Source organism: Choloepus didactylus, chromosome 2 (assembly GCF_015220235.1).
Source record: "Choloepus didactylus isolate mChoDid1 chromosome 2, mChoDid1.pri, whole genome shotgun sequence".
Taxonomy (NCBI): Eukaryota; Metazoa; Chordata; class Mammalia; order Pilosa; family Megalonychidae; genus Choloepus; species Choloepus didactylus.
Window position 1 is genome coordinate 149,760,552 of NC_051308.1, and position 21,685 is coordinate 149,782,236.

General features: G+C 35.2%; 1 protein-coding gene across 9 annotated transcripts in view; it reads left to right on the plus strand.

Moving 5' to 3' along the window:
• EVI5 (ecotropic viral integration site 5) overlaps nt 1–21,685 on the plus strand; it is a 245,388-nt gene that overhangs the window by 81,498 nt on the left and 142,205 nt on the right. For all 9 annotated transcript variants that reach the window (XM_037826633.1, XM_037826634.1, XM_037826631.1 and 6 more), the window contains 7 exons: nt 10,244–10,433; nt 10,975–11,199; nt 12,020–12,094; nt 17,121–17,246; nt 18,701–18,844; nt 19,825–19,914; nt 20,018–20,115. In XM_037826633.1, the coding sequence (XP_037682561.1) occupies nt 10,244–10,433; nt 10,975–11,199; nt 12,020–12,094; nt 17,121–17,246; nt 18,701–18,844; nt 19,825–19,914; nt 20,018–20,115 (948 nt within the window). The remainder of the gene's footprint in view (nt 1–10,243; nt 10,434–10,974; nt 11,200–12,019; nt 12,095–17,120; nt 17,247–18,700; nt 18,845–19,824; nt 19,915–20,017; nt 20,116–21,685) is intronic.

The window sequence follows — 21,685 nt, forward strand, 5'->3', positions numbered from 1 at the left end:
AAATGTGGGGGTTGATTTCTGAGCTCTCAGTTGATTACATTGGTCTGTGTGTATGTTCCTTGTGCCACTGCCATGCTCTTTTGGTACTGTGGCTTTGTAAGAAGTATTGAGATCGGGAAATGTGAGTCCTCCATCTTCATTCTTTTTCAAGATGGTTTTGGCTATAAATTGGCTGATTGGCTTTTCCATTTTATCAGAGAAGGCTGTTGGAGTGCTGAGATTGTGTTGAATGTGTAAATCGCTTTGGATACAGTTGACATCTTAACAATATTTAGTGTTCCAGTCCATGAACATGAAATGTCCTTCCATTTATTTAGGTCTTCTCTGATTTCTTTCAACAGTGTTTGTAGTTTTCTGTGTGCAAGTCTTTTACAACACTGGTTAGAATTATTCCTAGATATCTGAGTCTTATAATTGCTATTGGGAATGAAATTTTGTTCTTGATTTCTTCCAGTTGTTCATTGCTTGTGGATAGAAACATTACTGATTTTGGGGTGCTGATCTTATACCCCCAGCACTTTGCTGAATTCATTTATTAGCTCTAGGAGCTTTGTTGTGGATTTTTCCATGATTTTCTGTATATGGGATCATGTCATCTGCAAATAGGGAAAGTTTTACTACTTCCTTTCCAATTTGGATGCCTTTTAGTCTTTCTCTTGCTTAATTGCTCTGACTAGAACTTCCAAGACAATATTGAGTTTCAGGGGTCACAGTGGGCATCCTTGTCTTTTTCCTGATCTTAGAGGAAAACAGTCAGTCGTTCACCATTGAGTATGATGTTAGCTGTTGGTTTTTCATATGAGCTCTTTATAATGTTGAGGAAGTTTCCTTACTATTCCTAGTTTTCTAAATGTTTTTATCATGAAGCGTACTGGATTTTGTCACTTGCCTTTTCTGCATCAGTTTAGATGATCATGTGTTTCTTCCCCTTCATTCTGGTATATTACATTAATTGATTTTCTTGTATTGAAGCAGACTAGTATTCTTAGGATAAATCCCACTTAATCACAGTATATAATTCTGTTAATGTTCTGTTACGTTTGCTAGTATTTTGTGGAAGATTTTTACATCTATATTCATAAAAAATATTGGGCTGCAATTTTCTTGTGGTAGGTTTATCTGGCATTGGTTGGAAGATGATGTTGGCCTCATAGAATGAATTAAGGGAGTGCTCCCTCCTCTTCAGTTTTTGGGAAGAGTTTGAGCAGGATTTGTCTTAAGTCTTCCTGGAATGTTTGGTAAAATTCTATGTGCAGCCTTCACATAGAATGATAAAGACCTTCTGGAGGTCTTTATTTCTTTTGCTGCTTTGTCTAGTTTCCTTACCTTTCAGTATGAAGAACTCCTTTTGGCATTACTTGTAATGCAGGTCTAGTGACAATGAACTCCTTCAGCTTTTATTTACCTGGGAAAGTCTTAATCTCTCCTTCATTTTTGAAAGAAATTCCCACCAGATATAAAATCTGGTTTGGCAGTTATTTTCTTTCAGCACTTTTAAGTATTTCAACCCATAACTTCTTGCCCATTGTTTCTGATGTGTTTCAGCTCTCAATCTAATTGGTACTCCTGTGTACACAACATGTTGTTTTTCTCTTTCAGCTCCCAGAACCATCTCCTTTTTCTTTTTAATTCAATTTTATTGAGATATATTCACAAACCATACAGTCATCCACAGTCTACTATCAGTTGTTCATAGTACCATCATATAGTTGTGCATTCATCACCACAGTTTTTGAAGACTTTCATTACCACACACAAAAAGGAATAAGAATAAAAGCTAAAGTGAAAAAAAACACCCAAAACATCCCATATCCCCCATCCCTCCCTATTATTCATTTACTTTTTTTCTTCATTTTTCTACTCAGCTGTCACACACTGGATAAAGGGAGTGGGAGCCACAAGGTTTTCACAATCACACGGTCACCCAGTGTTAGCTATATAATTATACAATCTTCTTCAAGAATCAAGGCTACTGGGTTGCAGTTCGACAGTTTCAGTTATTTCCTTCTAGCTATTCCAATACACTAAAAATTACAAAGGGGTATCTATAGAGCACTTAAGAATACCTCCAGAGTGACCTCTCGACTCCGTTTGAAATCTCTTTATTTTGTTTCATTTCTCTTCTCCCTTTTGGTCAAGAAGTGAGGCTACTATATTCTTGCTGATTTTCAGTTTACTTGTTCTATCAGTTATTGAGATGGCCTTCAAAATTTCTAATTATAATTATTGATTTTTCCATTTATCTTTAAATTTTATCAGTCTTTGCTTTATATAATTTGAAGTTCTGCTATTAGTTGTATAAATGTTTAGGATTGTTATATCCTCTTGCAGAATGATCTTTGTTACAAATGGTGATATTTGCTTGGAAATCTACAGTCTCATAGTAATATAGTCACTGCAGCTTTCTTTTGAATAGTGTTAAAATTTCATTTTTTTAATCCTGTTGCTTTTAACCATTTTTGTTTATTTTAAAATTTTACTATTAAGCATATAGTTCATATATTTGGGTTTTAAAGAAACATGCAAATATCAAATTCTATAAAGAAACTGTTTTTCCTCCCCATAGTTTTTTTGCAGCTATCACTTTTAAAAAATAAGCAACCCCCAGAAGATGTGAAGAAATGGTTCAATGCAATGTTAAAGATCTGTTGGATGAAGGTTAATAATTGATAGCCTTAGAGTTGAAATGAGACAGCATTTTTTTCCTCTGGGTTAAATGGTCTTTTCTTTTGCATTTTGAAAATACAAAGGCCTTGGCTGAGATGAATTTAAGGAGGTAAGTAAGGTTCAAGTTTAATTAAGGAGGGAAGTGTTGCAATTTAAATTTTGCACTGGCCATTACTTGTGTGACTTAAAAGTTTGGCAATGCAACCTGTTTGTTTATTTTTACATTATATTATTTGGAATTAGATTTTGCTTTTTAGCAGATTTTGGGATTGAGAAACAAGAAAGAATAAATGGTAAGGGTTATTTTAAAACCAAAATAAATCTTTTAAAATATAAGTAGGAATTTTTGAAATCTTAATTTTTTTATCTTTGCATGTTACTAACATCTGGATGTAACATGTCTAATAAGATAGCCACTAGCCATATGTGGTAATTGAGCACTTGAAATGTGCATGTTCTGAATTGAGATGTGCTGAAAGAGGAAAATACACACCAGAGTTTGAAGACTTGGTTCAAAAAAAAAGAGAGAGAGAGAGAAAATATCTCATTAATTTTTAAAATATCGATTCTGTGCTGAATTGATACTTTCACTATATTTGATAAATTTATGATAAAATAAATTATTAAAATTAATTTCACCTGTTTCTTTTCACTTTTTAAAGCCACTGCTAGAACACTTAAAATTATATATGTGTAGCACTGTTTATAATTTTATCACCACAGCAATACCTCAGTTTTCCTGAGGATATGCTCTGTAATACAGTCTTGAACATTAAGGAAACAAAGCTTCCAAGCAAAAGTAGGTATTTTCAAGCCTCTGTTAAAAATTTATGTATTTTTAATAGTAAGAAAGGCCTTTAGATACTCATTTGAACGCTATTCTTTTTCTTTTCATTAAAGATTAAGATTTTTTATTAATTTCCTAAGGAACTTGATGATATAATTAATTAAAAACAATTGATTATACAACCTTTCTTTTGGTGAGTAGCTTAGATTCAGATAGTCTTTTATTAACTTAAGTCTAAGAAGTTAACTCTGCTGGGCTTTTCTGTATTATGTTTTGGAATGTCTATATAATGTAATCTCTAAGCCATCAGTTTCTTATGAGAATATTTGGGAGGGGGCTGTAAATCTTATGTACTCACCTTCTCTGAGGCCTCATCTTAAAGAAACAAACCAAAAGAAAAACCCCTATGCTTTCAGAGTTGGAGAAATGTCCTGCCATTTAGGCACCACTCTTCTGAGTTGTCTCTGCTGCATGTTTTCTGTGCTAATTCTTTGTTTCCTCTTAATTCTCCCTTTTTAAATAGTGCTCTAACACATGAATTTGTGCTCAGTGATGTTGATGTGTGTGCTGGTTTGAATATATTATGTCCCCCAGAAAAAGCCATATTCTTTGATGCAATCTTGTGGGGCAGACATATTAGTGGGGATTAAGTTGGAACCTTTGGATTAGGGTGTTTGCATGGAAATGTGCCCCACCCAACTGTGGGTGATGACTCTAATTGGATAATTTCCATGGAGGTGTTACCCCCACCCATTTAGGGTGGGTCTAAATTAAATCACTGGAGCCATATAAATGAGCTGACAAACAGAAGGTACTCAGTGCAGCTGAGAGTGACATTTTGAATAGCTTGCTACAGCCAAGAGGGACACTTTAAAGAATGCACAGAAGCTGAGAGAGTAGCTGCAGATAAGACACGTTTTGAAGACAGCTGTTGAAAGCAGACTCGTGCTCTGGAGAAGCTAAGAGGACAAACGCCCCAAGAGCAACTGAGAATGACATTTTTGGGGAACTGCAGCCTAGAGAGGAATGTCCTGGGAGAAAGCCATTTTGAAACCAGAACTTTGGAGCAGACACCAGCCACATGCCTTCCCAGCTAACAGAGGTTTTCTGGACACCATTGGCCATCCTCCAGTGAAGGTACCCTATTGTTGATGACTTACCTTGAACACTTTATGGCCTTAAGACTGTAACTTTGTAACCAAATAAATCCCCTTTTATAAAAGCCAATCCATTTCTGGTGTTTTGCATTGTGTCAGCATTAGCAAACTAGAGCAATGTGAAAGGGCTTGACTCCTCTCTGAGGCAGGCATGTAATTCGTTGCTACTGATTTGTCTTTCTCTTAATTAGTAAGTTGCTATCTTTCTCCCAATACTTTCATATTCTGTTTCTTTAGTATAGCATTATAAGAGATGCTTGAACCCTCATGTTTGCAGGTTTACTGCCTCTTCAGTAAGGCTCTCTGGTTCTAAGTGCCAATGGTTTTGGCTTTCTAGTGTTTTTCTCCTGTGGCATTTTTCTTCCTACCTTACAAATTACCTTACAGTTTACAGATTACCAACTGGAATGTTGACCTGTTGCTATTGTATCCTGCTTTCTTAGTTCTGATAGCCATAGGAAAGCCTTACACTGCGTGATAGGCTATTCAAAATGTTTATCATCAGCTGCTCACAAATAATAGCCAAATTTGTTTGTTTCCGCTCTCCTCTGAGATCCGGACTTCCTTTCAACTGCCTGCTGTGCTCAATATTTTTATCTACATGGATGTCCTCCAATACATCAAGCTCTAAATACCCATCCTCCTCTCTGTTTTTTAATTATGGCATTGTGGATAAAGAAGCTTTTTCTTTATGCTTGCCACATATGTGCCATCATGTACAAACTATTCTTTTCTCCCATGATTGTCCATCATGAAGAGCCTACTCTGCCATTCTCCCTAGATAGGAGACTCCTCGGTGAGGAGAAGATTCCATTCTCAGCAAAGATTTAGTGAAGGTCATCTTTCCTTCACTAAACTTGAGCTGCTGCCTACATTGAAATTCTTTTCCTGTATGTCATGACTAAGTCACTCAATAGGGAAGGACTTGATAGTTCCAAGTATTACTTCTTCTGGAAAATGTTCCAACTCTCCTAGAGAGAACAACTTCATTATACCCATAGCACTGAAAAAAAAATTCTAAAGTTTCTTTAGTCAGTTCTACAATTTGCTAGAATAACTAACAAATTTGAAAAGGCAGAAATGAAGTAATAGTCACATCTTCCTTTCTTTATAAAATAGATACACTTAATATATCAAAATTAATCCTTTACAGAGTAATAGTCATGGTTTTAAAAAAATTTCTCAATGGCCTACAATAATAAAAAACAGCCATTTCTCACGTAATTCTTACTACCCCTAATGCCAATTAACCGGAGACAATCAGTTTTATGACTTTTTAAAAATTTAATATATAGTTTGCATACAGAGAATGCATGGGTCTTAAGCCTACAGTTTGAGTTTTCAAAAATATATGTTCCTGTGTATAACTCACATACCAATTATAAAACATAGAAAATTCCCATCCTTCCATAAAATTCCCTATGCTCTTTTCTAGCAGCTCCAGCCCCCTCTAACGACCCTTTTAATTTCTATCACCATACATTAGTTTTGCCTGTTTGTTAATATAATAGCTTTACTGAGATATAATTCATAAACTATACAATTTACCCATTTTAAGTATACAACTCAAATGTTTTTTAATGTATTCAAAAAGTTGTGCAAGCACTACCACAATCAGTTTTAAAACATTTTCATCACCCCAAAAAAGAAACTGTATACCCATTAGCAGTCAGTCCTCATTTTCCCCCATATTGCTCCCCCCACACTCAAACCAGGCCTAAGCAACAACTAATCTACTATCTATGGATTTGCATATTCTAGATATTTCATATAAAAGGAAACATATAATAAGTGGTCTTTGGTCACTGGCTTCTTTCACCTAGCATAGTGTTTTTTAGGGATCATCCATATTGTAGTACTTCAATCCTTTGTATTTGTATCAGTATCAATACTTCATTCCTTTTTATAGCAATCCAACAGTATTCTGTTGTATGGATATACCACATTTATCTATTGAACAACACTTGGGTTTGCTTCTACTTTTTTCTATTATGGCTAATTCTGCTATTAACAACGGGGTACAAATTTTTGTGTGGACATATGTTTTCATTTCTCTTGGGTATATACCCAGGAGTGGAATTACTGGGTCATATGGTAATTCTATGTTTAATCATTTGAGGAACCGCTAGAACGTTTTCCAAAGTGGTCACATCATTTTACATTCTCAAATGTAGTGCATGAAGGTTCCAGTGTTTCCACATCCTCACCAGCACTTGTGATTATTAGTTTTTTTGATTATTGCTGTCCTAGTAGAAATGACGTGGTGTCTCATTTTGGTTTTGATTTACATTTCTCTAACGACTAATGATGTTAAACATTTTTTCACATGCTTATTGGCCATTTGAATATCTTCTTTGGACAAATGTCTATACAGATTTTTTGCCCATTTTTAAAGTAGGTTGCCTTTTATTATTGAGCTGTAAGAGTTCTTTATATATTGTAGATACACATCCCTTATGAGATATATGATTTATAAATATTTTCTCCCATTCTGTGAGTTGTCTTTTCACTTTCTTGGTGGTGTCCACTGAAGCACAGTAGTTTGATATTTAGAAGAGGTCCGATTTATCTGTTTTTTCTTTTGTTACTTCTGCTTTGGCATCATGTTTAAGAAAGTTTTTTTACTCAACCCAAAGTCATGTTGGTGCACTCCTATATTTTGTTCTATTTTTGCTTGTTCTTGAACTTTGTATAAATGTATGTGTGTGTATGTGTGTGTGTGTGTGTGTATACATAGTAGTCTTTCCATTTGCCTTCTTTCACTCAACGTAATGTCTGCGAGATTCATCTATGTTGATGCATGTATCAAACAGTTTGTGTATTGCTGAGCAGTATACCAGTATACCAAATTTTGATGATTTTTAAAATATTTTTTGGACATTTGTGTTATTTCTATCTTTTGACTATTTTAAAAGAAGCTTCTACAAACTTTTGACTTCAAGTCTTTTTGTGGATCTGTGTTTTCATTTATCTTGCTGGGTCATTTGGAAGTATATTTTAATTTTATAAGGAATTGCCAAACAATTCGTCAGAGTGGTTGTATCATTTTATGCTCCTAACAGCAATGTATGAGAGTTTCAGTTGCTCCCTTTCCTGGTCAGCACCTAGTCTTTAGAATTGTTACCATTTTAAAGAGTACATAGTGTGGTTTAATTTGCATTTCCCTGATGACTAAAGATTTTGAACATTTTTCATAGTGTTTTTGACCATTTGATTTTCTTGTTTTGGGAAGCACCTGTTAAAGTTTCTTACCCATTAAAAAAAATATGTTATTTGCCTTCTTTAAGAATTCTTCAAATTTCTGGATACAAATCTTTTGTTGGATTTATGTATTGAGAGTATTTTCCTTGTGGCTTGATTTTTCATTTTCTTGATGTTAAGAACATAGCTATTTATTATTTTTTCATCATTTTTTTCTTTTCTGAGTAGTGTTTTGTGGGATGTATGTATCCCACTAAGAAATTCTTGCCTGCTGCAAGGTGTGAAAATTTTTTTCTCTAAGTTTTCTTCTGGTAGTTGTATAGTTTTTGCTTTTATATTTGAGTCTATGATCCATTTTGTGTTATTTTTGTGTATGGTGTGAGATAAGTAGGGATGATATTTTTAAATATTTTTAATGTGTTTTCTTGGAGTATTTTATTTGTAAATATTTCTCAAGCACAGTTTTGGGTATTTATATATGCTGTTTCAGTGTCCTCTGCAGTTAACCCACTTCTGTAATCCACCTGTGAATGCACTTGGCATTCCTACTTATCCTATAAGTTACACTCTGATGTCTGAGACCTTTGTGATGCTCTAAAAGCCTTCTGTTAGGTACTCTTTATCTATACTTCCATTATATCTCTAACTTATGTGTAGGTTAGGAAATGCCATTATTTTGTTTTAACTGTATATCTCTATCGAGAGTAATGCAGCTTAATTATTTGGCATATAGTAAGTACTCAATGAATATTTAAGTGAAGAGAAGTTAGGTTTAGTTTCGTTGTTTTAGTAAAGGTTGTTGCTCTATTCCATTTAGAATTCTTAGGGTTTAGAATTCATGTAGAAAATCTTCCAAAAGATATATTGTGTACTTCTTAAAATAGTATCTATGAAAAAACAATTTTTAATGTAAAACCTTATCATTAGTTCTTTTTTACAAATTAAAAAATATTTATAGCAAGTAGTTTACCCTTAACTTGGCTGTTTTATAAATTTTTATGTTTCTAGCAAGATTTGGGAAGTTCAGTTTTATTTAAATTATTGTTGCCATGAAAATACATTAAACTATCCCTTGAATAAAATTTGGATATTTTTGTTAAATTTATATTATTGTGTTATTGACTATGACACATTTAAGATTTGGAAGTTTTTTTTAATGGGAATTTGAGTTTTATTTAAATTAAATCAATATTTAATGTACTTTGCACTGAGCTAAATGATCCAGGGATATAAAGATGAGTAAGATACAAATCTGGCTCTCAAAAGGTGATTCTGTAATATGATAAATAGGATTTGGTATGGTTCTTTTCCCTCTTAGTTTTTATATTTCATAAATTAGAATTGGGAGCGTTTTTTGTATCCTAAGCAGGTGACCTTTTTTCTGAAAGAGTTACTCAAAGTGGGCAGTAGCCATGTTAACTACACAAAGGATATTTTAGGATCTGATCCTTCTTATTTGATGGACATATATCGTTATAGTGATAGAGCCATATTTCCCAATCTTCCTGTACAACCAGTGCATGTATGAAAGAAATAATGGTTTTGATGTTGTGATGGGTCATGAAATATATCTTTGACATTCTTGTATCCCATATTTCTACAGATCAGAGGACTAAAAAGGGGTTGTAAAGTCAAAGGCCAACAGGGACCTTAAGAGTGAAGAGGTTCTGATTTAACAGTGCAAGCCCAAAGATAAATAACAGCGATTAGTTTTGTGAGTTTGGGGGAGACAATAGTGTACGTGGAGACTGAGTGGATTAAAGTCCTTCCTATTTTAAAGGGAGAATTTTTCAAGACTTACAAATAGACAAAATGTGTGTGTGTGTGTATAGACAAATGTTTGCAATTTTCCAGTTTAAAAACATTAGTAGTTAATTCTTTTTTTTTTTTTTTTTTAAACACAAATCCTTCACAGGCCAAACAAAACTCTTATTTGGGCAGATTGGTTAGGCATGGGTGAAGCAAAATGAAAGAGGAGAAAGAATTTGGTTAATCTGTATGGCTCTGTCTTACTTTTTTAGCCCTGGACATATTTTAAACATGATAGGATTAGTTATTTCTTAGAATCTTGATTGTACCTCTTCCAAGTACCTCTTCTTTCTGCCAGATACCTTCCCAACCAGTTTTCTCTGATTTCTTCTGATTTGAATTTTTAATGGAGATGAGGGGAAATTTTAATGGGACCAGGAGTACTAAAATATTTATTATAGTTTGCTATTTCAAATTTTGAAACTGCTCTTCTTAGGTGGAAAAAATACAGCAGTTATTTTATTGATGCCAACTAAAAATTATTGAAATTATGCATATTATTAAAACTTATTTTAAAACAATGACTAAATTGCTGTAGTGTGAACCTCTAAGACAAGTACTTTATCTACTACTTTAGTATCACTATGAGATTAAATCTTGAGCAATTGTAATTATGTTTTAGATTGTTAGAGACGGATAGTAAGTCTTTAAGATCTGTAAATGGATCAAGAAGAAACAGTGGCTCCTCTCTTGTATCAAGTTCATCAGCCTCTAGCAACCTCAGCCACCTTGAAGAAGATTCTTGGATTCTTTGGGGAAGAATTGTTAATGAATGGGAAGATGTACGGAAAAAGAAGGAAAAGCAAGTTAAGGTATTCATATTCTTTGTTAAAGTTCTTCCCCTCATTCCGAAAGGCAACAGTCATGGATTATGGATTATTTGTGCTCATAACAGTTTTGATCTGTAGATAGAGGTTACATGTTATAGAGGTCCTGAAATTGTAGAAATATGTAGGTGATAATTATTTTAGAAATTAGTTAAGTTCTCTCATTTTATAGATTCGAAAATGAGGTTGTGACATCCTGTATCCCTGAAATCAGCATTTTACTTTTTTGCCTTCAAGAGCTCTTTGAAAGACATTTGATACCAGCTTTGCAGGTTACCAAGTCCTTACACCTTCAGAGGCCATACTCTGAGTGAAGTGTCCAGAATTTATAAAAGGCAGTGCAACCTCCCTGACCAGAACAGGATATACCCAAGGGCCAAATCTTAGCCTTCGTTGAAAGGTTCCCTACTCTTGTTGTAAATGTGTAAAATTGGCTTTGTGAATAATAAATTTAATTAATGTCCAGTAAGACTTTTTGGTTTGAAGTAATCAATTTTTTAAAATTTAATTTAATTTTTATTTTTAGGAACTTGTTCGTAAAGGGATACCCCACCACTTCAGAGCAATAGTTTGGCAACTTTTATGCTGTGCACAAAGTATGCCAATTAAGGATCAGTATTCAGAACTCTTGAAAATGACCTCACCGTGTGAAAAACTGATCCGAAGAGACATTGCTAGAACATATCCTGAACATAATTTTTTTAAAGAAAAAGATAGCCTTGGACAGGAGGTTTTATTTAATGTAATGAAGGTAAGTTACATTTATTCCTTTTTTGAAATGAAATGAATTCTAGGAAGGTTGACATTATATACTTACTATGATGAAGCAAGAATTCCCACCCCAAGAATCAGTTGCTTTGGAAACAAATTTGGCTTTAGCATAATTTCCTTTTATTTTTAACTTAAATAATTTTAGATTATTTAAAAAGAAATTTAAAATTATGATGGCTTGTTATTGTCTACTTTGGGAACTTATTAGAAAATTCATAACACTGATTTACATGAGTTGGCCAAAATACAATAAGCTGTAAATCACTATACCAGAGATCTGTGAAAGTGAAGAATCACCACTACAGGGTTCAAAACCTGGGATGTGGCTTTCTCCTATTGTGGCAGCATTCAGCACATTTTTCTGGCCAGCATTGTTAAGAGCACTTACCCCCTAAAGTGTGTACCATTGGAATTTTTTCTTCCATATTGCCTTCTCCCCACCCATAGTTTTTCCCCTTCTAGCTGCCTCTGTGAAATACTGATTTCTTGTTATTTTGTCATTGCTTTACCGTAACCCTACACTAGTTTTATCTTTATCAGATATACGTTTTTCTTGATTTTTAAGCTCTTAATTTCATACTTCCAAATTCCTTTATTTTCTTGTTTTAGGAACTGGCAATTTTCACGTGGAAAATTGTCAAAAGAAAATTTTAGGTAATGAAGCATTTGTTTTTAAATATTTATAGAATAACATCTTATAATCCTTTTAGCTAACCAGTTTCACCAACTTTAGGTTTCTAGAGAAGAAAGGTATAATATATCACGTGAGGTATTTTGAACAACATTTTTTTACTTTCTAGGCATATTCTTTAGTGGACCGTGAGGTTGGTTACTGTCAAGGAAGTGCTTTTATCGTTGGGTTGTTGCTTATGCAGGTAAGTTAGTGCAAGTGTTAACTGCCTAGCAGTTATTATTAAAGATCCTTATTAAAGATTGAATTTTTTGGATTGGAAATTTTTAAAAATTATCTTTGTTTTTATTAAGCATAAGTGGGTATTGGATATTTTTCCCTAAGCATGATTTAAATAGGAATATTCATTTGTACTTTAAAAGATTAGCAAGGTATTGTTGTATGGAATAACATGCAATAATACATTGCTCCTGAATGAAATTTCAGCTTCTTGGGACCATAATTTTCACTAAAGCCAGTATCTACCTGTTCTGGTTTGCTAATGCTGCCATTAAGTAAAACACCAGAAATGGATTGGCTCTTATAAAATGGGGTTTATTTGGTTCCAGAGTTACAGTCTTAAGGCCACAAAGTGTCAAAGGTAACACATCAACAATCAGGTACCTTCACTGGAGGATGGCCATTGGCATCCAGAAAACTTCTCTTAGCTGGGAAGGCATGTGGTTGGTGTCTGCTCCAGAGTTCTGGTTTCAAAATGGCTTTCTCCCAGGACGTTAGTTCCTAGGCTTCAACTCCTCAAAAATGTCACTTTTAGTTGCTCTTGGGGCATTCATCCTCTCTTAGATTCTCCAGAGCAAAAGTCTGCTTTCAAAGGCCATCTCCAAAATGTCTCTGTAAGCTGTAGCTCCTCTCTCAGCTCCTGTGCATTCTTCAAAGTGTCCCTCTTGGCTGTAGCAAGTTCGCTCCTTCTGTCTGAGCTTATATAGTGCTCTAGTAAACTAATCAAGCACGCTGAATGGGCGGGGCCATGCCTCCATGGAAATTATACAGTCAGAGTCTTCACCCACAGTTGGGTGGGTCACATCTCCATGGACCCTAAAACAATAGGTTCCAACCCAATCCACACTAATACATCTCCCCCCACAATTATGCATTAAAGAATATGGCTTTTTTTGGGGGACATATTATATGCAAACCAGCACACCCCCCACAAAGGTGGTGGGGTCTGGACCGTGGTGGCCCCTGTGACTGACATGGAGGCTTTTCACCCCGCCCCTTCTTAGGAGCCTCGGGTTGGGTCAGAGGGCCCCACAGGATTTTTATCTGGACCTCTCCACTGAGGTACTTCTGTGTCCAGGGCACAAAACCCTGTGGTAAAGGTTAAAGGTCAGTGGGTGAATATGGGAAACAAATTTCATTCTTAGGCCTTTTAGATACTTGTGTGCTGTGATCTTTATAAGTCCTGACACCAAGAGGAGAGAAAACAGATAATGCTGTCTGATTTTGGTCAGAGGACACTACCACTGAGACACTTGCCAAGCGCAATAATGGTGGGTCTTTTATGGCCCCTACAAATCTTAACTGAATGATCACAATTATTGAATACACAGTTGTTATTAATATATTCTCCACATGCACCCCTGTTAGCCCTCACCTTTCGCCCCAATGGGATTTGGGAGTGGTTTGGTCCAATCTAGTAGAAATACGGTGACTGTGAAGTTCACTTGCTCATGGGCTTCTCTATATTGTTGGGCCACTGGCAAGCCTTGGAACAAGCTTCCCTACAGCAATGAAGCATTTGGATAAAAATCAGCTCTACATCTAATGAACTTTCTGTTACCCATGTGAATATTCCCTGGGAGGGCTTCTTCCTAAGGAGGAGTACCATAACCACAAACAGACCTTGATTCTGAACTCTACCTGGAAACTGAGTAGTTCAAAGTAAGCAGATGCAAATAATAGTAGTATGGCTTTATTATCTAAGAATCCTCTTCAGATGTAAGTCTACCCAGATCTACTGTGCAGTTTTATTCACCCTGAATTACCCTTGCCAAGTTAGGCAACTTTTTTAGCCTTTATCAAGCTGAACAGATCTCCAGAGTTTTGCTTTTTTGCCTAAATATGCACACAGAGACATGTAAAAGTAGTTGAAGATCTGCTTGGGCTCTGTGATACCCTCACTGAGTGTTCTTGGCTGTGTTGAAGGCAAAATTGCCCAACACTAAGTCTAGGGGGGTTCCACTTTCATAGATTTGACTTCTTTTGTCTATTCACACTGACTTCCCTGCCAGATTATTTATATGTGTTGATAACCTGTGGGCATATGTGAGGACTTCTATTTTTGAGCCTTCGTTTCTTTCCTGGGAGCATCTTTTATTTTTAAATTAACTTTATTTATCAAATAAAAAACATTTCCAAACAAAACAAAGCAAAGCAATGGGAGAAACAAATATCCAGAAATAACTTCATTCTTTCCAATATGGTTGTACGATACCAAAAGAAAATTAATGAACCATAGTCACACCTCAGCATTCAGGTCTGAGAGTGAAGTATCCTGATTTCTTTCTAATAGAAAAGAGTGACTGTAAACAAGTGAGTGGTTGTTTTTCATATTTATATATCTCACTTAGTATCACAATTTTTCTTTTTCTGACCACTGTTTCAGACTTTTGGAGAAGGGCCCAATGATAATCTTTTTTTCTTCTCCTTTTGCCCTTTTATTTTTTCCCCCTGCAATTTTATTGAGATATATTCACATACCATACAATCATCCACATTGTACAATCAAGTTGCTTACAGTATCATCATATAGTTTTGCTTCATTGCCATAATCAGCCCCAGAACACATTCATAACATCCCCCCCAAAAAAAGAATAAAAATAAAAATGAACACCCAAAGCATCCCATACTCCTCACCCCCTCCTATTATTCTTTTATTTTTTGTCCCCATTTTTCTACTCATCTGTCCATACACTGGATAAAGGAAGTGTGAGCCACAAGGTTTTCACAATCACACAGTCACATTTTATAAGCTACATAGTTATAAAATCATCAAGAATCCAGGCTACTGGATTGCAGTTCAATAGTTTCAGTATTTCCTTCTAGCTATTCTCATACACTAAAGCCTAAAATGGAATAGCTTTATAATGCATAAGAATAACCCCCAGAATGACCTCTCAACTCCATTTGAAATCCCCACTGAAACTTTATTTTGTTTCATTCCTCTTCCCCCTTTTGGTCAAGAAGGCTTTCTCAATCCCACAATGCCAGGGCCAGGCTCATCCCTGGGAGTCATGTCCCACGTTGCCAGGGAGATTTACACCCCTGGGAGTCATACCCCACGTAGGGGGGAGTTGCCTTTTTATTGAACCATCCCAACTTATTATATATTTTTTTTAAACAGCCATTTTATAACCCTCTCCCAGTGGAGGGGAAGGAATGGATTTAACCTTTTTTTTTTTCTTTCTGATATGTCCAGAATAGAAGAAATTCTTGTAATACAAAAAGATTAGTTGATTGATTCCCACTGTGGCGGAAGAGGGGAGTAAAGGGAGAGGGGGAGATAGATGGAGAGGGGGAGGCAAAGGTGGAAGATGAGTTTGGAGAGGTAGCGAGGGATCACATCATATAGGAACTTGTCAGGATTTTGGCAGATGAGGGAAAAACCACTAGAGTGTTTTGAGCATTGGAGTGACATGATCTAGATCATGCTTTGAAAGGATCACTCTGGCAGCGCCACACTGTTGGGAAGTGAGTTCAAGGGACTCTAAGACAGCTTCCAGTACTTTGGGAGAGAGAACCAGTCACCTTAGGGGAGAGCCAAGTTTCAATGTTTAAAGTATCCTTAGGGAAGAGCCAGATTACAGTTTAAAGAGGAAGGTGAAAGGGTTCTTTGGAAAAGAGGTTGAAGATATGAGATATTTTGTTGATGGCAGATTAGAAGTTCCAGAAGGTGGTGTGGAAAATTTTTTAAGGAGGCTTGGAAATGGAGTCATATTAGGTTCTGGGATCTTAGGCTTTTTGTAGTGACATAAATTAATGGGGCTGTAGAATTTGATGGGGATGGTCTCCAAGACAGAAATGTGGCTGTGAGTGTTGGGAGGAAGGAAGAAAGTTGGGATTTTGCCAAGAATAACTCTTGACTCCTGTCAATAGCTGTGTTAAGGCTAATGAAAGGGTATTGTTATAATTAGCAGTCTTCAGTAAGAGGAGTGCTTAGAGATCCTTTGAGGTTTATTCTTTTGAAACACACTGATATTTTATATGCCAGTGAGCATTAGCAAATCGTATTATTTTGTTGGCTTACCAATTTAGATACATGTTATTTGCCTCAATATTCTGAATATCCCTGTAGCTCTTTACAAGGAGCTTATTTGATATAATTGCCTAATGTGAAACTGGTGCCTTTAAATCCCAATTACAGATGCTTTAAAAAACTTTTCACACTTTAAGCCACATCACATCACTTCTCTACTCAGAATCCCCTTGAAAGGCTTTCTGTCTCACGTAAGGTGAAAGACAAAATCCTTATAATGACCTCTAAAGCCCTATGTAATTTGATTTCCTGTTATTTCTCTAACCTCCTCCAGATCAGTACCCTTCATTTAGTGGTCCCCTAATTGGCTGTTCCTTGAGCATGCCAAACATGATTTCAACTCAGGGCCTTTATACTCCTCTCTTCTAGGACTGTTCTTTCCTTACATGTCAAAATGGCTCACTCCTTTACTTCCTTCAGGATTCTGCTCAAATGTTATCTTATCAAGGAACCTTCCCTGATCTCCCTACATAAATAGCAGTGTATGTCTCCAGCACTCCCCATACCATTTACCCTGCTTTATTTTATTTCCTTAGCACTTATCACCACCTGACACCATGTGTGCGTGCATGTGTGCACACACACACACATGATCTATCTTGATCTACTAGAAAGTTCAAGTTCCTTGAGGGTAGAGATTGTATTTATTTTGTTCACTCCTGTATACCCAGAGAGAGAAAAGTGTCAGCTCCAAATGAATATTTGTTGGTTGAATTAACAAATAAGGCAAGTGAGTTTAGTTTCAGAGATTGTAAAATTTGTCTAACTTCTATTTCTTGGTGATAGAATTGGAGACTAGAACCTTCTGGTTCCTAGTTCAGTGCTCTTTGTGTTGCATTGCTTAGCCACTCAAAACTGTGTTCATGGTTGGATGGGTACTTAGTTTAAATGAAATTTGATTTATTTGTGTATCACAGAATATTAACCTATATTACTTTTGTTTTTCCTAATGTAGATGCCAGAAGAAGAAGCTTTCTGTGTATTTGTTAAATTAATGCAAGATTATAGACTCCGTGAACTTTTTAAACCAAGTATGGCAGAATTGGGCCTTTGTATGTACCAGTTTGAATGCATGATACAGGTAAAAGTGTAGTGTCAACAAAAAGGCATATTGCCTTTATATTTTATTATCTTGCTTTGAGTGACAGCTAAGCAAATTTAATGTTAAAAGCATTAAAAGAATTGGAAAATCAGTGTGTTAATTCCATAATCAATTAACACACAATCAAACCTTCTCTTCAAGTTAAGAGCTACTGTGTTGGGAGCTATCTGAAGGTAGATCACAATCTGGAAGTTGACTGTAATTTTCATATACAGTTCTTAAACATTTGTGCCAAAAGTACCATAGCCCCATTACCTAAGCACATGAGTCTCCTTATTGCATCCTATTATGCCCTATTATTCTGTTATATAATCTAATCTCTTACTGTACCCATGACAGTATAACATTGATGTCAGTCCATTTACTTTGAGACGGTCATATCATTTCTGTCTCTCCTCTGCCTTTCCGTTTTTATCTTACTTTTTTTTGCTAGCCCTTAATCTCTTTTAGATAATGTTTCCATCATTCTCTGTTGCTAATTTATGACTGAAAGAGTACAGTGAATGATGAGGGTGGAGAAAAGAGGAGGAAAGGGAGCAATATCTTGTGAAAAATACTTTAAAAATATTTTACCTTTCTGGATGTAATTTTTATATGAAATGTTGATTATATTGTCTTAAATATAATGGTTACATATTTTCATTTACCTAAATTTCAATTAGATGAGCAGAGTTTAATAAAATAAGTTAATGTTATTGCTGATATAAGTGCCATTTTTATGAGTCTCCTTTTCCATGGTCCTTAACCACAGGATTATAAGCTCCTCTATCTTTTCTGTGTGTGTGGTGCAGGGAAGGGAATATACAAAATGTTTTACATTTCAAAGGAAAAGCCAAAGTAGGTCTTGAGATAATTCTTCATTACATTTTTCTTTTTTCTGAAATGGTAGGACTGTTTTTATCTTACTTAAGCACTCCCGGTATTATATTTTAAGTTCATATGTTCTTTATGCTTTTAATTACTAAAGTTGTTGAAGGATCTTTATTTGGGGTAAGAAGCTAGGAGGATAAAATTAGGTGATCAGTGGTAGATAGCAACCGGAAGTATTTCGATAAAGCACTTCTTTTCTTTTAAAAAAAATGTGTGAAATAGTATAGAAAAGTATAGAAAATGACACACACATGTACCCACCAGTAAGATTGAACAAATGTACAAGTTTTACTTATTGTTTCAGTTTTTCTCTTTTTATTAATAAATCAAATGTTATAGACACAGCCAAAGTTCCAACTCCATGTTTTTCCCCCCTTCTTCCCTTTCCAGATAGTAATCACAATCCTCAAGTTGGACTATGTCAATTTCCTTATCTTAGCTTTTCCATGTGATGCCTGTTCTTATCTTTGTGTTTGATATGGGCTAATCTATCTAATATACAACGATCTGATTTAAAATACTTAATTTTACTACGTTTTAACTACTTCTTTTCTTCTTTTTAGGAGCATCTTCCAGAGCTTTTTGTGCACTTTCAGTCTCAAAGTTTTCATACCTCAATGTATGCATCATCCTGGTTTCTGACTATCTTTCTTACAACTTTTCCACTACCAATTGCAACAAGGATATTTGATATCTTTATGTCTGAGGTAAGCTAATGGGCCGACTAGGAAAAATAGCTGAACAAAGTGATGTTGGGTTAATTAGAGCAGGGCAATGAGGAGAACTAAGGAGACCGACAGGTATCATGCTTACATGGATAATCTCATTTAAACCTTATAACAACCCTATCAAGAGATACTGTCATTATCCCCATTTGATAGATGAAAAATTGAGGTTTAGAGAAAAGTTAAGTAGCTTGTCTGTGGATACACAGCACAAAAGTGGCATAGTAACCAGGATTCAAATTCAGGCTGTCAAATTCTGGAGCCTCCACTCTTAATCAAACTTCTGTGTCACTTCATGATTGATATAATGAGAGTTAGTGAAAGGTAAAATTTGCCTTTTGGTTAATATTGTTGCAATGTATCTGTTAGAAGCAAGAATTAATGCATATAATTGAGTTTCTTTTGTTCTCTAAACACATATTTAAGTGACATGAAGTTTTTTTTTCTGTTCTCTGAACCCAGTGTTAATTGTTAGTAATTATACGTCTTGGGAAGATTGATTTATGTTACCTTGTTAAATTAGTTTAGCTCTGGTGTAGCAAACTACCATTTGTATGCTGAAACTGGCCTGGTTCCTGTGCCAAATCTGTCCTTCTGCCTACCTGTTTGTTTGTTTAACTTTTTATTGTAGTAACAGTTACAAAACTCAAAATCTCCTGTTTTAACCACTTTCAAGTGTACAATTCATCTGCCTGTTTTGTAAGTAAAGTTTTTTTTGAGCACTTCATGCTCATTCATTGGTATGTGCTATCATGTCTGCTTTTGGGCTCCAACAGCAGAGTTGAGTAGTTTCAGCATACACCACAAGGCCTATAAAGCCTAAGCTGTTTACTGTCTGGCTCTTTACAGAAATGTTTGCTGACTCCTAGATCCCTAAATGTTTGCCTTGATATTATTTTGAATGATTAGTTTTGGTTGATGAAAATAAGACACATTTGGCTTTATATTATTTGTTCCCTCAGGGTTTAGAAATAGTGTTTCGAGTAGGATTAGCACTTCTTCAAATGAATCAGGCGGAACTAATGCAGCTCGACATGGAAGGGATGTTACAGGTACATCAGTTCGTGATTTCTTGCATTTCTTTAGATTTGATTATTAACCACTTAATTACAGGTACTAAATAGTTCATATATTTTTCTTTGATTGTTTTCTTAGCATTTTCAGAAAGTCATTCCACATCAGTTTGATGGCGGTCCAGACAAATTAATCCAAGCAGCTTACCAAGTCAAATACAACTCAAAAAAAATGAAAAAGTAAGCGTTCATATTTTGGCTTGGGTTTTTTCCTTAAATCGTATAGGAAATTCAGTGGACTTGGCAAAATATTCTAGTGATAAGTATGTTTTCCCTTTAAATCTATATTTGGGGGATTGATATCAATATAAATTTAATGTTGGAATTTCATATGGCTTTTTAATAGTACATGGGACCATTATGTGTTACCTATAAAACCCCCCTTTCCCTTTGTACATCGACTGGAATCAGGAACCTGGTACGGATGCATATATGAGTGTGCTGTTATTTTAAAAACCACTTTTGTGTTGCGGTCCATTCATTTAAATTCTTTTTCTCTCAGTTAACACCAGAGTGTCACATAAATTTGAGATTAGCATAATGAGCAAGATAATCATGGGGAATGGATTGAGAACTTAAAATTTTTAGTGTATGTTCCTTTCTAATGAAACTTTTCTTGGTATATATTTCATAAAAATTCAGCATAAGCAGTCTTAGCTCATAAAGTTTAGTTTTATTTTTGAATATAACAAGTGTGTTAATTAGGAATGAAAGATGTTATTCTTCTAGCTAAAAAATCTTAGCTTGAGGTCAAAGTTTGTCCTGCTGACACTGTAGTTTCTATGGTATAAGATGCTTTAAAATGGTAACAGTCCTAGATGCTAGGAGTTCTCAATATCTTTGCTGTTACAACATAAAATTGCATTAAATGTACAGCACCATTCCCATGGATGTCCCTACTGTAGGAAGTATTGTAGAATGTGAGAGAAAATTCTATTATTAGAATTACTTAGCTCTATTATGCATAAACCAGCCAATTTATGAGCTTCAGCTATTATTCATAATAAATTACTTGTGACATTCCTAATATGACACCATCATATTGAGACATTATTGACCAAAAATCCACTCTGTTATGTAATTGGTAAAAACTGAAAGAGCCACCCATATCCCTGCCTCTTGATAAAACTGCATTTAAAACACACCAACCAAGAAGAGAATTTGTTTTACTTTAAAATACCTGTAGAGAATGAGGTTCCCTACCTTCTTGATAACTCATTCTCCTTTTAGACCTTGTTCTCATGAGTACAATCCAATCTCTGAAATTTCAGTTATCCTATTAACTTAACAAACTTCTGACCTTCCAGTTCTCTCACTTCCTTGCTCATTCCATCCCTGTTCTGCTTTATCAAGATCCCTCATGTGACATCTAATAGCCTTCCTTTGGTCTGAATAAGTATACCATCTCTGCCTTCTTGTAGTCTATCTTCATGTAGCCAAGAGTCAGAGAAAATTGCAAAGTGAGATTGCCAACAGTAAGTTGTATTTCCAGCGCTGCTCCATGTATATTTTTATAGGTTTTGATGAGTTTATTTTCGCGTCCCCACAGTGATTATTTCAAACCTTACCATTCTTCCCCAACTCCTGTCCCCATTTTTGCCATATCTAATTCTCAGGGGATTACCTTACTTAATTCATCAATCATCATTTTCAGACTTCCTGAACTCTGTCTTCCAGTTTACAGACTTAGCTGAATTTCTTTTCTTCTCTTATCAGAATATATTATTTCTATTCCTTTTGAATGCTAATT